The sequence below is a fragment of the Aspergillus heteromorphus genome, assembly GCF_003184545.1.
Source record: "Aspergillus heteromorphus CBS 117.55 chromosome Unknown BO70scaffold_29, whole genome shotgun sequence".
NCBI lineage: Eukaryota > Fungi > Ascomycota > Eurotiomycetes > Eurotiales > Aspergillaceae > Aspergillus > Aspergillus heteromorphus.
In genome coordinates, this window is record NW_020290434.1 from 1 (window position 1) to 11557 (window position 11557).

The 11557-nt window shown below is 52.5% G+C and overlaps 4 protein-coding genes across 4 annotated transcripts; 2 read left to right on the forward strand and 2 right to left on the reverse strand.

The window, feature by feature from the left end:
* Window positions 1-2969: 2969 nt before the first annotated feature.
* Window positions 2970-4407, reverse strand: BO70DRAFT_431998 (uncharacterized protein; the record flags this gene model as incomplete). The annotated part of the gene is made up of 3 exons (XM_025548278.1): window positions 4024-4407; window positions 3826-3964; window positions 2970-3273 (listed from the first exon to the last, which is right to left on the reverse strand). Exons 1-3 carry the CDS (start codon window positions 4097-4099, stop codon window positions 2970-2972), a joined length of 519 nt encoding a protein of 172 aa, XP_025396000.1. The 5' UTR covers window positions 4100-4407.
* Window positions 4408-4829: 422 nt separating this feature from the next.
* On the reverse strand, window positions 4830-6682 carry BO70DRAFT_431999 (ribosome biosynthesis protein RRB1). Its single transcript, XM_025548279.1, has 3 exons — window positions 6414-6682; window positions 5055-6321; window positions 4830-4979 (listed from the first exon to the last, which is right to left on the reverse strand). The coding sequence occupies exons 1-3, from the start codon at window positions 6610-6612 to the stop codon at window positions 4955-4957; spliced, it is 1491 nt and encodes a 496-aa protein (XP_025396001.1). The 5' UTR covers window positions 6613-6682; the 3' UTR covers window positions 4830-4954.
* A 780-nt stretch (window positions 6683-7462) lies between these two features.
* Window positions 7463-8706, forward strand: BO70DRAFT_365224 (Spg1/Tem1 GTP-binding protein). Its single transcript, XM_025544012.1, has 4 exons — window positions 7463-7990; window positions 8046-8338; window positions 8395-8469; window positions 8515-8706. The coding sequence occupies exons 1-4, from the start codon at window positions 7492-7494 to the stop codon at window positions 8611-8613; spliced, it is 966 nt and encodes a 321-aa protein (XP_025396002.1). The 5' UTR covers window positions 7463-7491; the 3' UTR covers window positions 8614-8706.
* Window positions 8707-9881: 1175 nt separating this feature from the next.
* On the forward strand, window positions 9882-11394 carry BO70DRAFT_382118 (S-adenosyl-L-methionine-dependent methyltransferase; the record flags this gene model as incomplete). Its single annotated transcript, XM_025545516.1, has 4 exons — window positions 9882-10049; window positions 10134-10260; window positions 10329-10455; window positions 10566-11394. The coding sequence occupies 4 exons, from the start codon at window positions 9882-9884 to the stop codon at window positions 11392-11394; spliced, it is 1251 nt and encodes a 416-aa protein (XP_025396003.1).
* Between the last annotated feature and the right edge of the window lie 163 nt (window positions 11395-11557).

Here is an 11557-nt window from a genome sequence, read left to right on the forward strand (position 1 = left end):
GGGGATATAGTATCGGTCTTTGAAACAGATATGACCAGTTGTTTTAATGGTCCAATGCTTTTGGCCCGATTGCTTTTGTTGAACAGCAGCCTTTCGCCGTTGTGTCTCTGGATCATCGTTCTGCAAACGCAAGATCATCTCTTGAAGTTCGGAATTACATGTATCCGAGTACGAAACTTCCGCGGCACACACTCGTGACGCCGTAGATTGGGGAATGAATCTCTCTCGAGATAAGTTCTCCCAAGCAGCCCAGTCAGCTGTCTCTATACCGGCTCGACCATTGGGGTCCTTTGAGCTCAACGCAATGCGGGTATCGAACCCAGGGTAACCCTGCGCATCTCGAGGTTCGAACTGGGTTTTTTCTTTGACAAGATCCCTTATTGTCAGGGACGATACGCCCACGAATCGCGCTCGAATCGGGGTCAACAGTTCCTCTTGAGGAGCAGGTTTCACTTGAGATCCAGAAGGCATTCTGGAGGGTCCATCTGCTGGGTTTGATTTCCCTGTTCTATGTTTAATGATGAAATCGTAGGGGATTAGACTCATAAGCCATCGAGCTTGCCTCCCGTTAACCCGGGTTTGACGCATAAAAGATTGCAAGTTCGAATGGTCTGATAGGACCTCGATTGTTTGGGGAGCGCCTTCTAAATATTGTCGCCATTGTTTAAAAGAGTAAACGATAGCGAATAGCTCTTGATCTGGAGTACCATAGTTTAGCTCGGCACCGGAGAACTTACGGGACCAGAATGCAACTGGATGGAATACACCCTTGGTGTCAGGTTGGGATAGGATGCCACTCATCCCTTCTTTTGACGCATCAGTTTCTAAACGGCGGGGTTTCGTAGGATCAAAATGCATTAGTAAAGGTGCTTGTTGAAAGGCAGCAATAAGGCGGCGGAAAGCAGTCCGTTCGGTTAAGGTTAGATGGACCTTCCCTGGCTTCCGCCCGTTGGTTGTTCCACGAAGCAAAGAAGTAAGGGGCAAGGCAATACGAGAGTAGTCTTGAATAAATCGTCGGTAAAAGTTGCAGAATCCAAGGAAGACCTGGACATCATGGTAACTTTCGGGAATCGGCCACGAAACGATGTCGTTTACCCGTCGAGGATCCATGGATACTCCGTCAGAGTCGATGATGTACCCCAGGAATTCGACTTGGGATTGGTAGAATGAACATTTCGATGGTTTTGCATAGAGCTGAGCTTCTCGAAGCCTCTCCAAAACTTGATGAATATGCTTTGTATGAGATTCCTTATCTGACGAAAAGATGAGGATATCATCCAGATACGCTATACAAAAGTCATCGAGGAGTCCTCGAAGCGCAGTATGCATATAGTTTTGGAAAGTTGCTGGAGCGTTAGTCAATCCAAATGGCATGACCGTGTATTCGAAGTGGCCGTATCGGGTGCGAAACGCTGTCTTCCATTCATCGCCTTCCTTGATGCGGATTCGGTAGTACGCATCCTTGACATCGATCTTTGAAAAGTAGGTACTTCCCGAAACCCTGTCAAGAATCTCCGAAATAAGAGGTAAGGGATAGCGATTCTTGATAGAAACCTTATTGAGACCCCTGTAGTCTACGCAAAGGCGTAAGCTACCATCTTTCTTGGGTACAAAGAGAATAGGGGCTCCAGCAGGGCTCTTTGAAGGTCGAATTCGGCCTAGTTTCAGGTTCTCTTCGATATATTCTCGTAGGATCTTAAGTTCAGCTTCGGATAAGGGGTATATTGGACCGTAAGGGGGTGTTTCATTAGGTTTAATGTCAATGGCGTGGTCCGCAGGGCCATGAGGAGGTAGCTGTTGGGAGGAATCCATAGAGAATACATCTTGGAACTGCTTGAGTTCAACGGGAATTACCTCAGGGTTCGGTGACGAATCGCGAGGTTCTTCTTCTGGTAGCCAGACGTCTTCGGGGAGCTTAACAATGGCGTACACTCTTGCTGAGTTTCGAGTTGCTTTAGTAAATTGAGTAACGGAAAGCAGCGAAATAGACGGTACGCTAAACCACCACTGGCGGTTCCATGCTGATAAGGTAATGTATAGATCGTGAAGCGTAGTCATTGAAAGTAGTACAGGGCTGCCTTCCAGTCGGGGGTCCCGGTCAATCCCTACACAATACCGTTCGAAAGTACGGGTGCCTCCTCGCGAATCGGTAGCGGTAATAGGGACTTTCCATACACCATAGGTAGGAGTGGTGATTCGATTGATGGCTTCAATCTTTGGCGCAGTAACCGGGGCACGTTGGAGGTTATAGGCTTTGGCAAACTGGTAACTAATAACATCCACTTCGGCGCAGCTATCCAGGTCCGCAAAGGTTTCGAGGCTGTTTCGGATGCGGATAGGAACATGAAAACGATGTGTAGTCCCTACTGTAGGTGAAGGAGTCGAAATCGTAGGGCCTATCCCAACTCCTCTACTTTTCCCTCTGAATCCGATGAGGATTGGTAGGTTCTAGCGGATTGAACCCTTTTGCCTTCGGTAGGGTGTCGGTTCGCAAGGTGTTGGGTACTTTTGCATATAAAGCATCGTAATCGATTGCCATCCTTTCCGATGGGGTTTTCCCTGCGATTCGGGACATCTTCCTTAATGGTTTTACTAGTGGTTTCTTGGAAGCGCTTGCGTGGCTTATAACCACTGAATCGGTTATCGTTTCGCTTGCGTTTTCCTCTATTTTCCCACAGTTCGTAATAGTGAGTAGCGATAGCCACCATTTCGTCCCGCTCCTCTGGTAGGTGGGGAATATGCTCTTGAATATAATGGTTTAGATCCGGTAGTAGCTTAGCAAAGTAGGATAAGGCCCTTTTCTTTTCTGCTTGGCGAGGAAAGTGTTGCTCCAAGGTATCAAGGTAAGTATGGGACTCTCGCGGATCCTGGCCGTATCGCTGGTGAGCCCGTTCAAGTTGGGTCATAGTATTTGATTGAAGGGTGGCAGCGTTCCGAATCAGTGTAAGAGTCCAATCTTTGAACCGAGATCATGATTTCTCGAGGAATCGTCTCTCTTCCGGACTCTTATCGTCCACAAAACGGTACCATCTCTGTCTATATGCTGGGTCCATATAGCTGATAGCAGCGAGGATCTTGCGTTCCTCTGATGAATATTTCTTGGGTGCGCCTCTGAATATATATTCCAAATCGGTGATCCATTCTTGATGTTTTTGGAGGTTGAAGTTCAGGGCAAAGCGAGGGATATCTTTAAACTTGATCTCTCTCTTATCCTTTTCTGATTCGGGGGAGGATCGGTAGTGTCTCGAGGAGGTTTCGCTCGGGGAGCCATTCCTTTGGAGGTGAGCTATTCTTCGCCGTAAGTTGGTAGCTTGTTCCAATCGATGAACATGATCTTCTAGCTGTTGAATCTCTTCAACGGTGGGAACGGTATTCGGCGAGGGTTCTGGATCGATTCGATCGCTGAGTGCTTCCATTTCTTCACTATCTTCAATGGGTGGCATCTTCCTTAGGTAGTCGAAAAGAGAAGGATCAGAATGTGATAGGATCTACTTGTCAGGGTAGAAAGCCTGTCGACTAGGTAAGGAATCAATCATGAAACACCGTGTATTCGTTTGACAATGATAAAGGTAGCCTATATCCACGAGATAGACTGATTCTTGAAGGATCAGTAGCTCCTTACAGAGGGATCGGCACCTTATAGGTGCCGGAGAGGTGTAGAACCACTATCGATGACCTCACGACTCTCACAACCACTATAACACGTCATCCCGATGACACGACTCTCACAACCACTATAATACGTCATCCCGATGACCTTTATCCCGATAGCTGGTTTATTCTATCACATCTAGCCAGTACGGTTTGACTAAGTCTGACACTAACCACTCCCTCCAGTCGTCTTCGGAATTGAGTTTCAGTAACTCCAGCAGTCCCCTTTTGCCTTTCTTGGCCAGCTCCTGTGCCGCTGTCACCTCTGCTGTATTGTTGCTTGCAGAGGAGGGTTCTAAGCTGTGTTTGTTACCTATTTCTTCCATATTAGTACTGTCTCCTTGCGTCGTCTGCAAAAGCATTTCAGCTCACCTCTCGACCAATGGATGACTGTTTCTTCGGGCGTTTCGGGCGTTTCTGCCATTTTGATGCTGGTAGCCTTCTCCATGACGGTCTAGTTGTGAAGAAGAAGTGTAAAGGAGAGAGATAGTAAAAGATTGAGAGAGAGGGAGGGAGGAAGTGACAGAAACAACTTAAGAGAGTGATGTAGAGAAGAGAAAGAGTGAGAGAATGAGAAGAGAGAAAGATGTAATATATATAAGAAGAGAGTGAAGTAACAGTGAATTGATAGTAAATTGACAGTGAATTGACAGTAAGGTAACAGTGATTCAGTGAATAACCTGTGGAGAACTTACTTACTATAAAAAAAAAGAAATAGTAATATAATTATTTGTAGATAGATTAGAAATAGAAAAGTAATAAGCTTTTAATAATAATAAATAATTATAAAATAAGCTTCAAACAGTTACTTTCTTGTTGTTTTCTTAAATATAGTTTCAAAATAGTGTAATAACTATTATATACAGTATAATAGGGATGCTTACTATTTATTTTAGTCAGCAACTATTAGGAACTGTTATGCAACTGGTCACAACTAGCCACAACTGGCCACAACTGGCCACAACCTCGCGGTAACTTCCGCCAGCGGCCTACTATGATATATACATTTATTCCTCTACCCGCCTCCATCCTACTGGAAATTCATCCATTCGAAGGATTAACAACCAGGCAGCCTATACTGATGTATGCATGTCCAGCTTCAGGTGGATAGCCGCCCAGATGGGAACACGGTATCTCAGAATCTATCAGGAAGAAGGATGAATCTAGTAGTTCATGTGGTTTCATCATGCTCATCATTGTAATCTAAACTCTGTTCATAAACCTAACATAAAGTGGTATAACGCAATCAAACGCACCAACGGCCTATATGCATTCGTTGAAATGGCACTTTTCTTCCGATTCTCTACACGCTGATCGTCTTGAACACACTGGAGGGGGGTTAGCATCATCGATACTCATTGCGGACGGGACGATAAGGAGAATGGTGGTGAGAATAAACTTACCCAAACCCTGCACCACCCGTGGCCATGATGGTGCCCGGCATCTGGGCCTGCCAGTGGATCTCCTTGACCGAGTCCATGTAGTGCACGAACAGCAGCTGCGGCGGCACCTCCTGCAGGCCGGCCTCGCGGCTCTCCTCCTCGTCCAGCTCCACCGCCAGATCCCACAGCGTCACCGTGCTGTCGGCCGAGCCCACCGCCACCACACTGTCGTCCGACGGGTGCCACTCGATACTGGTGATGGGCTCGCGGTGGAAGTCGAACGAGGCCACCGGGGCCGCCGTGATCTGCGCCGACGGCGCCGACGGGTTCGGCTTCCAGTGGCGCAGATCCCACACGGCCCACTGACCGTCATCCGCGCCCGTTGCCAGCAGGTGGGACGTCTGGTTCGACCAGCTCATCACGTTGACGTCCGTGTTGGACACCTTGACGTCCACGGCCGGCTTGCGCGACTTGGACCGCACGTCCCACACCTTGACGCTGCCGTCGCTGCTGGCCGACGCGAACACGTTCTTCTCGTTGGGCGACCACTGCAGCTCCTCGATGGACGACAGGTGGCCGGTGAAGGGCCGGTTGTCCGTCACCCAACCGCCGCCTTCGGTGCGCGTCGTGACGTAGATCAGCCCGTCGTTGTCACCGGTCAGCAGCTTACCGAGGGGCTGCAGCGGGGACCAGTCGAGCGCGTAGCCCTCGGACTTGTGCATGCGGAGGGTCGACAGGGGCTTGGAGGCGGACGGGGGGAGGATGGTGCCGGGGACATCGAAGCTGGTGAGATGGGGGGTGACGTCGTGGATCACGACCTGGGCGTTCTCCAGCATGGTGGCGGTGATGGTCTGCGGGGGCTTGGAGTAGTCGCCGGACTGGTTGGGGGTCTGGTGGGTGCGGATGCGGTTGGTCGTCGAGCCCAGGGGGATGCTCTTGTGCTCGAGGATGGCCTCGCCCATGTCGTCGTCGGAGTCCGAGTCGCTCTCGGAGTCCGTCTCGCCGTCCCTCTCCATCTTGCTCAGGCCGCTCAGCTTCAGCACCATCAGTTCGTTCTCCTTGGCGCGCTTGCCCTCGGCCTGGGTGCCGGTGACGGCGTAGACGGTGGCGGGGTAGGTCTTGCGGTTGTCGCCCAGGGTGTCGCGCACGATGTCGAACGAGAGACAGGGCCAGGGGGTGCTGAGGGTGTGGAGCATGTCGTAGGTCGACGTGTCGGGGGAGAGGACCTCTCCGGGGGCAAGCTTTGTCCGTCCGGGAATGAAGGTCTGCTTGTCTACTTCCATGGCATCTGCAGGTTGCAGTCAGCGGGGTTTGCGTGAAACGAGCAAGATGGCGGCATGCGACCGGGGAAGCGTCATTGGGGAGTGCAGGCAGGCATACCTCTCTCTTCCTCCTCGCGCTCCGCATCGGGACGGCCATCGACACCGGCCTCGAGGATCTCATCCTCGCTCTCGAACTCGTCCTCGAACTCATCCTCGAACTCCCCCACCTCGTCGGGGAGGGAATCGACGACGGGGCGATCGCCAGCCTTGAGGGCGGCGGACTGCTCGTCGGCGACGTCGGCGGATCTCTTCGACATGGCGGGAGAATGTGAGGGACCAGTGTCGTACAGCGGGCGATGCTGGAGAGGAAATGATCGATCGTCTGCCGGTCGGGCAACTTCTGACTTTTTTTTTTTTTTTCCTCGGGCCTGCATTTTTCGGCCATCCACCTTTTCTGCCACGTCTGCCCGCCCGACATCCACGGGATACCGGCGCTAGGGCTGGATCGGGCCTAGCGTCGATCGGAGTTTGGCGCCCGCTTTTTGCGGTTTGTCGGGGGGGGAAACTGAGAGGAGCTGAGCTGAGAGGAGCTGTGGCGGTGTTTGTTCGTGTTGCTGCTGCTCGTTAGCCGCTCAGCTCCTCCTCTTCAAGGGGGGTTGTGCTGCTACTACTGCTGCTGCTGCTGCTGCTGCTGCTTCTGCTGGTCCTCTCTCTTCCTGCTCTCGTTTCACCCTCTGGTCTTTGCTGAAATCCCCACTATTCATTCCACTCCCTGTGGTCTCACTCTCTCGTCTGTCTGTCTGTCTGTCTGTCTGGCCTGACTGCCTGACCTCTTCCTCGTCAGGCTCCCATGGCTGCGCGCCTCGACTAGTGCACCTGTCACATTGTTTGATCCTCCCTGCAAAGAACGGTGCATACCTGCCCACCCATCCTCACAGCCCCTCCATCTCTCTCCCATTTGGGGTCTGCAACTGACATATCAGTCGTCTAGCTCGTTCGCACGACGCTCTCTTCCTTCCGACCCGTTGGATGGGTGCCGGTTCCCCCCCCCCCCCCCAGTCCTCAAATTCGGTTGGTCTCAGCCTCCCAGCATCCCCGCTCCACCCGGCTATCGACCGTGTTTACGCCTGGCACTAACCAATTTATCCACGCCCGCCCACAGAGCCCGTCCAGACCCCAACGCGTCCCTTCCCACCATGGACTCGCCGCAGCAGCCCGTGGCTGGTGCCTCAGACGTCGCATCTCCGTCCCCGTCGTTGCATTTCGATCCCCCGCAGAGCCTTGATTTCGCCGCTCCCACACGCAGCAGCGGAATGGCGCCGCCCGATGAGCTCCCCAACACCAACGGCTACAGCAGCGACTCGCGCGCCCACTATTCCTCCTTCGAGTTCAACTCCCCCGCCCGCGACTACCATCCCGACAGCGACCAGCCCCGGCAAAACTTCTCCCCCTTGACCCATCAGCCCTCCCTGCCCTCCTCCTCCTCCCGACCCGGCTCCGGTCTGTCCAACGGCACCGAGCGACATGGACTCGTACAGCCGACACACGACGCGCCCTCGAAGCAGCCGTCGCAGCCGACCAAGAACAGCGTGGTGATAAAGGTCGGCATGGTGGGCGACGCCCAGATCGGAAAGACCAGCCTGATGGTGAAATACGTGGAGGGTAGCTGGGACGAGGATTACATTCAGACGTTGGGTAGGTTGTGCTGTCTCGATGCGCGGGGGCCCGATAGACTGACCAGGCATACCAGGCGTCAACTTCATGGAAAAGACTATCTCGATCCGGAACACCGAAATCACCTTCTCTATCTGGGATCTGGGTGGCCAGCGCGAGTTCGTCAACATGCTGCCCCTTGTGTGCAACGATGCCGTCGCGATCCTCTTCATGTTTGACCTCACCCGCAAGAGTACCCTGAACTCGATCAAGGAGTGGTACCGCCAGGGCCGCGGGTTCAACAAGACCGCCATCCCGTTCCTGATCGGCACCAAGTACGACCATTTCGTCAACTTTCCCCGCGAGGATCAGGAAGAGATCTCGATCCAGGTGGGTTTCGGTTTCGGCACATGTGACGAGTCCTAGCGCGCACTGACCGCATGCAGGCCAAACGGTTCGCCAAAGCCATGAAAGCCAGCCTGATCTTCAGCAGCACCAGCCACAGCATCAACGTGCAGAAGGTAGGCCGGCCCGACCTCCTGCAGTGCCCGTACTGACCCTCGCAGATTTTCAAGATCGTGCTGGCCAAGGCGTTCGACCTGAAATGCACCATCCCGGAGATCGAGAACGTCGGCGAGCCCCTGCTGCTGTACAAGAACGTCTAAGTCACGACGCGACGAAGTGGGACGAACGATTACGTGTATGGGACGACGTGATGTTGATGATGGAACTTTCCCGTCTTGGGTGTAGGATACGGCGACCAGGCGCCGAGTCCTGGGTCGACTGACCGACTGCCTGACTTGCGCTGTTGGCGTCTTCGCTACTACTTTCTTTGTCATATTTCCTGTCTGTGTCTTTCCTCATAAGCATTGGGATGCGCTAGGATTTTCTTCGTGTTGATCACTATTTTCTCTTTTGTCCATGGTTTTCTCTTCCTTTCTCCTTCAGTGTGTTAAATTCCCCACATTGTTCTTTTTTTTTTTTTCTTTTTTTTTCTCTCTCTCTCTCTGCGTCAAGCAGGCGATCGCGTCCACGTCCCCTTGGACAGATGAGAGGACTCGGTGCGTCGACCTGGTATCTCTTTCTTTTCTTTTCTTTGTGCCTTTGCTGCCACAGTGGATAGTATTTCTTTTGTTCGGAATTCAGATAGTTCTAATTCACCTGGTGTGCCTGGATGGGCGAGCCATACAACAGCCAGAGGTTTCCCGTAGACGTTTCCACCGGAAACCTTCTCCGAGAAATGACGGTGCGGAATGGGACCATCGTACCTATCCAACTAGTTGATTCTTCAGAGTAGCGCCGAATAGAACTTAGTCTGTGATGAAATGATCGACAGAGACCGAGCGTACTCTAGATAAACTGCAGATGTTGGATTCGAGTAATGTTGGTTGAGGTGAAGTGTTCTTTCTCAAGATTAGATATATATATAATTGTAGTTTCGCACATCCCCTTCACTCATGACGAAATCTAAAGTACTAATATGATAACAATAACGTATGTGACGAATTTTAAATTACGGTCTGGATATTAGTACGTCACAGTTACACAAAGAAAATACCACTGACTTGCTAGATATGGTACTTAAAACTTGAAGTTGAAAAGCCGGACAACCCGCTGTCCTCGGCCCCGAAGTTCGGGTCTCGCGCGCAAGACCGAGAATCGCACCCGCCCCACGCTTTCCTCGGGGTCGGGGTCGGCTTTTCTGCGCGGGAGTGAAGTATAGTATATTCGACACCGAGATTTGGTGTTCGGTCCTAGGATGAGTTAATCCCGGGGTTGAAGATATGGTCTTTGTAGAATTGAGATATAAATATCATTATCAGTGTACCCTGCAGACGCCAACTGATCACACCACAACGATCCAGAATACAGCCAACATATCAACCATCTCATCCATCCCACTCCTACAATACACTAGTGCCAAGCAGAAATCATGCCCTACTCCGCCCTCCTCCACCACCTCGACACAACCCTCACCTCCCTCACCTCCCATGGGACCCCCCCGGACGAAACAACCCGCAGACACCTCCTCTCGCGCATCGAGACGCTGCAAGAGAAACTCCAAAACCCGATGGAGTTCACCATGCGGACCGTCTTCGGGGTATGTCTCTCCTCAGCCTTGACTCCCTTCCCCGTTCTGTTCTATTCATACTTGCACGAACGCAAACTGAACGGATGAAAACAGAGCCACCGCGCCATGCTCCTGCGACTCGCAGTCGACATGAAACTCTTCGACGCCATCGCGGAACTCGGAGGCGTGGCTACTACGGCGCAGATGGCGAAGAGGGTGGATGCGGATGGGGTGCTTGTTGGTATGCACTGTCTAGATAAACGTTCCAAGGGTTGGGGAGAATGCTGACTGCGTGGGGTTGGATGACAGCCCGGGTTGCACGCTTCTTGGCTGTTATGGGCGTGTTGCGGAATCCGGAGAAGGGTGTCTATCATGCGACCGAGCTGTCGGATGCGTTGAGGAGTTCCTCGCCGCTGGCTGCGGGGGTGGTGCATGGGTATGGATATTCCCTACCTATACGGAGCACACCCCGACTTACTATACCCCACCTTACCAACCAACATTTCCACCTTCGCTAACAACTAGGTATACCAACGGTATACGCAGAACCCTATTCCTCCGCATAATGACCCACCTGCCCACCTACTTCCAACAAACCGGCTACGTGAACCCCAGCGACGCATACAGCAGCCCCTTCCAGCACGCCTTCCAAACCCAGGAGCACTTCTTCACCTGGCTGTCCCAGAACCCAATCTACCAAACGGCCTTCAACACCGTCATGAGCCTCGACCTGCGCCGAGGCAGCACACCCTGGTATACCCTCTTCCCCGCCGCCCAAAGCCTCACCATATCAGACCCCTCCCGCGCCCTGATCGTCGATATCGGGGGTGGCCAGGGAGCAGACCTCCTCTCCTTCCGGGACCAATATCCCGATATGCCTGGTCGGGTTATCTTGCAGGATCTTCCATCCGTGGTTTCCGACCTTCATACCCAAGCCCACGCCCAAACGCAGGATAAACTATCGACAGCAGGAATCGAAATCCAAGAATACGACTTCTTCACGCCGCAGCCCGTGAACGGCGCAAAAGCCTATTTCCTGCGCACGGTGCTGCATGATTGGCCTGATAAACAGGCAGCGGTTATTCTGGGGAGGGTGAGGGATGCGATGGTGGAGGATTCGGTGTTGTTGGTTAATGAGGTGGTTTTGCCCGAGGGGGGTGAGGGGGAGAGTGAGGGGGAGGAGAAGGTGGATGCGAGGGCGGTTCAGACGGATTTGGTCATGATGTGTGGGTTTGCGGGGATGGAGAGGACGGTGGGGCAGTTTGGGGAGTTGTTCGGGGGAGTGGGCTTGGAGTTGGTGCGGGTTTGGGGGGAGGATCCAGGGAAGGGAGGGGCGGTGGTGTTGGAGGTGAGGGTTAAGAGGTGTGCATCATGATGTTGTATAGGGAGATGCTCTTTCTGTTGGCAACAACTCCCCCCTAGGTTGGCGACTCCGACTCGGCCGGACGATCGGGGCTCGGAAAAGGAATCCGCGAGAGTTCTTCCAGGGATTAATCTCTTTTTTGCATTTACGGTCTTCTGTCTATCGCAATATATAA

What these genes read in the sequence shown, in the direction of transcription:
- BO70DRAFT_431999 (XM_025548279.1), bottom strand. Translation starts at nt 6,612, where the DNA reads ATGTCGAAGAGATCCGCCGACGTCGCCGACGAGCAGTCCGCCGCCCTC. An exon ending in GCGCGAGGAGGAAGAGAGAG is followed by an intron (nt 6,322 to 6,413) that starts GTATGCCTGCCT and finishes TGCAACCTGCAG; the next exon opens with ATGCCATGGAAGTAGACAAG. An exon ending in ACGGGTGGTGCAGGGTTTGG is followed by an intron (nt 4,980 to 5,054) that starts GTAAGTTTATTC and finishes ACCCCCCTCCAG; the next exon opens with TGTGTTCAAGACGATCAGCG.
- BO70DRAFT_365224 (XM_025544012.1), top strand. Translation starts at nt 7,492, where the DNA reads ATGGACTCGCCGCAGCAGCCCGTGGCTGGTGCCTCAGACGTCGCATCT. An exon ending in GGATTACATTCAGACGTTGG is followed by an intron (nt 7,991 to 8,045) that starts GTAGGTTGTGCT and finishes CAGGCATACCAG; the next exon opens with GCGTCAACTTCATGGAAAAG. An exon ending in ACAGCATCAACGTGCAGAAG is followed by an intron (nt 8,470 to 8,514) that starts GTAGGCCGGCCC and finishes TGACCCTCGCAG; the next exon opens with ATTTTCAAGATCGTGCTGGC.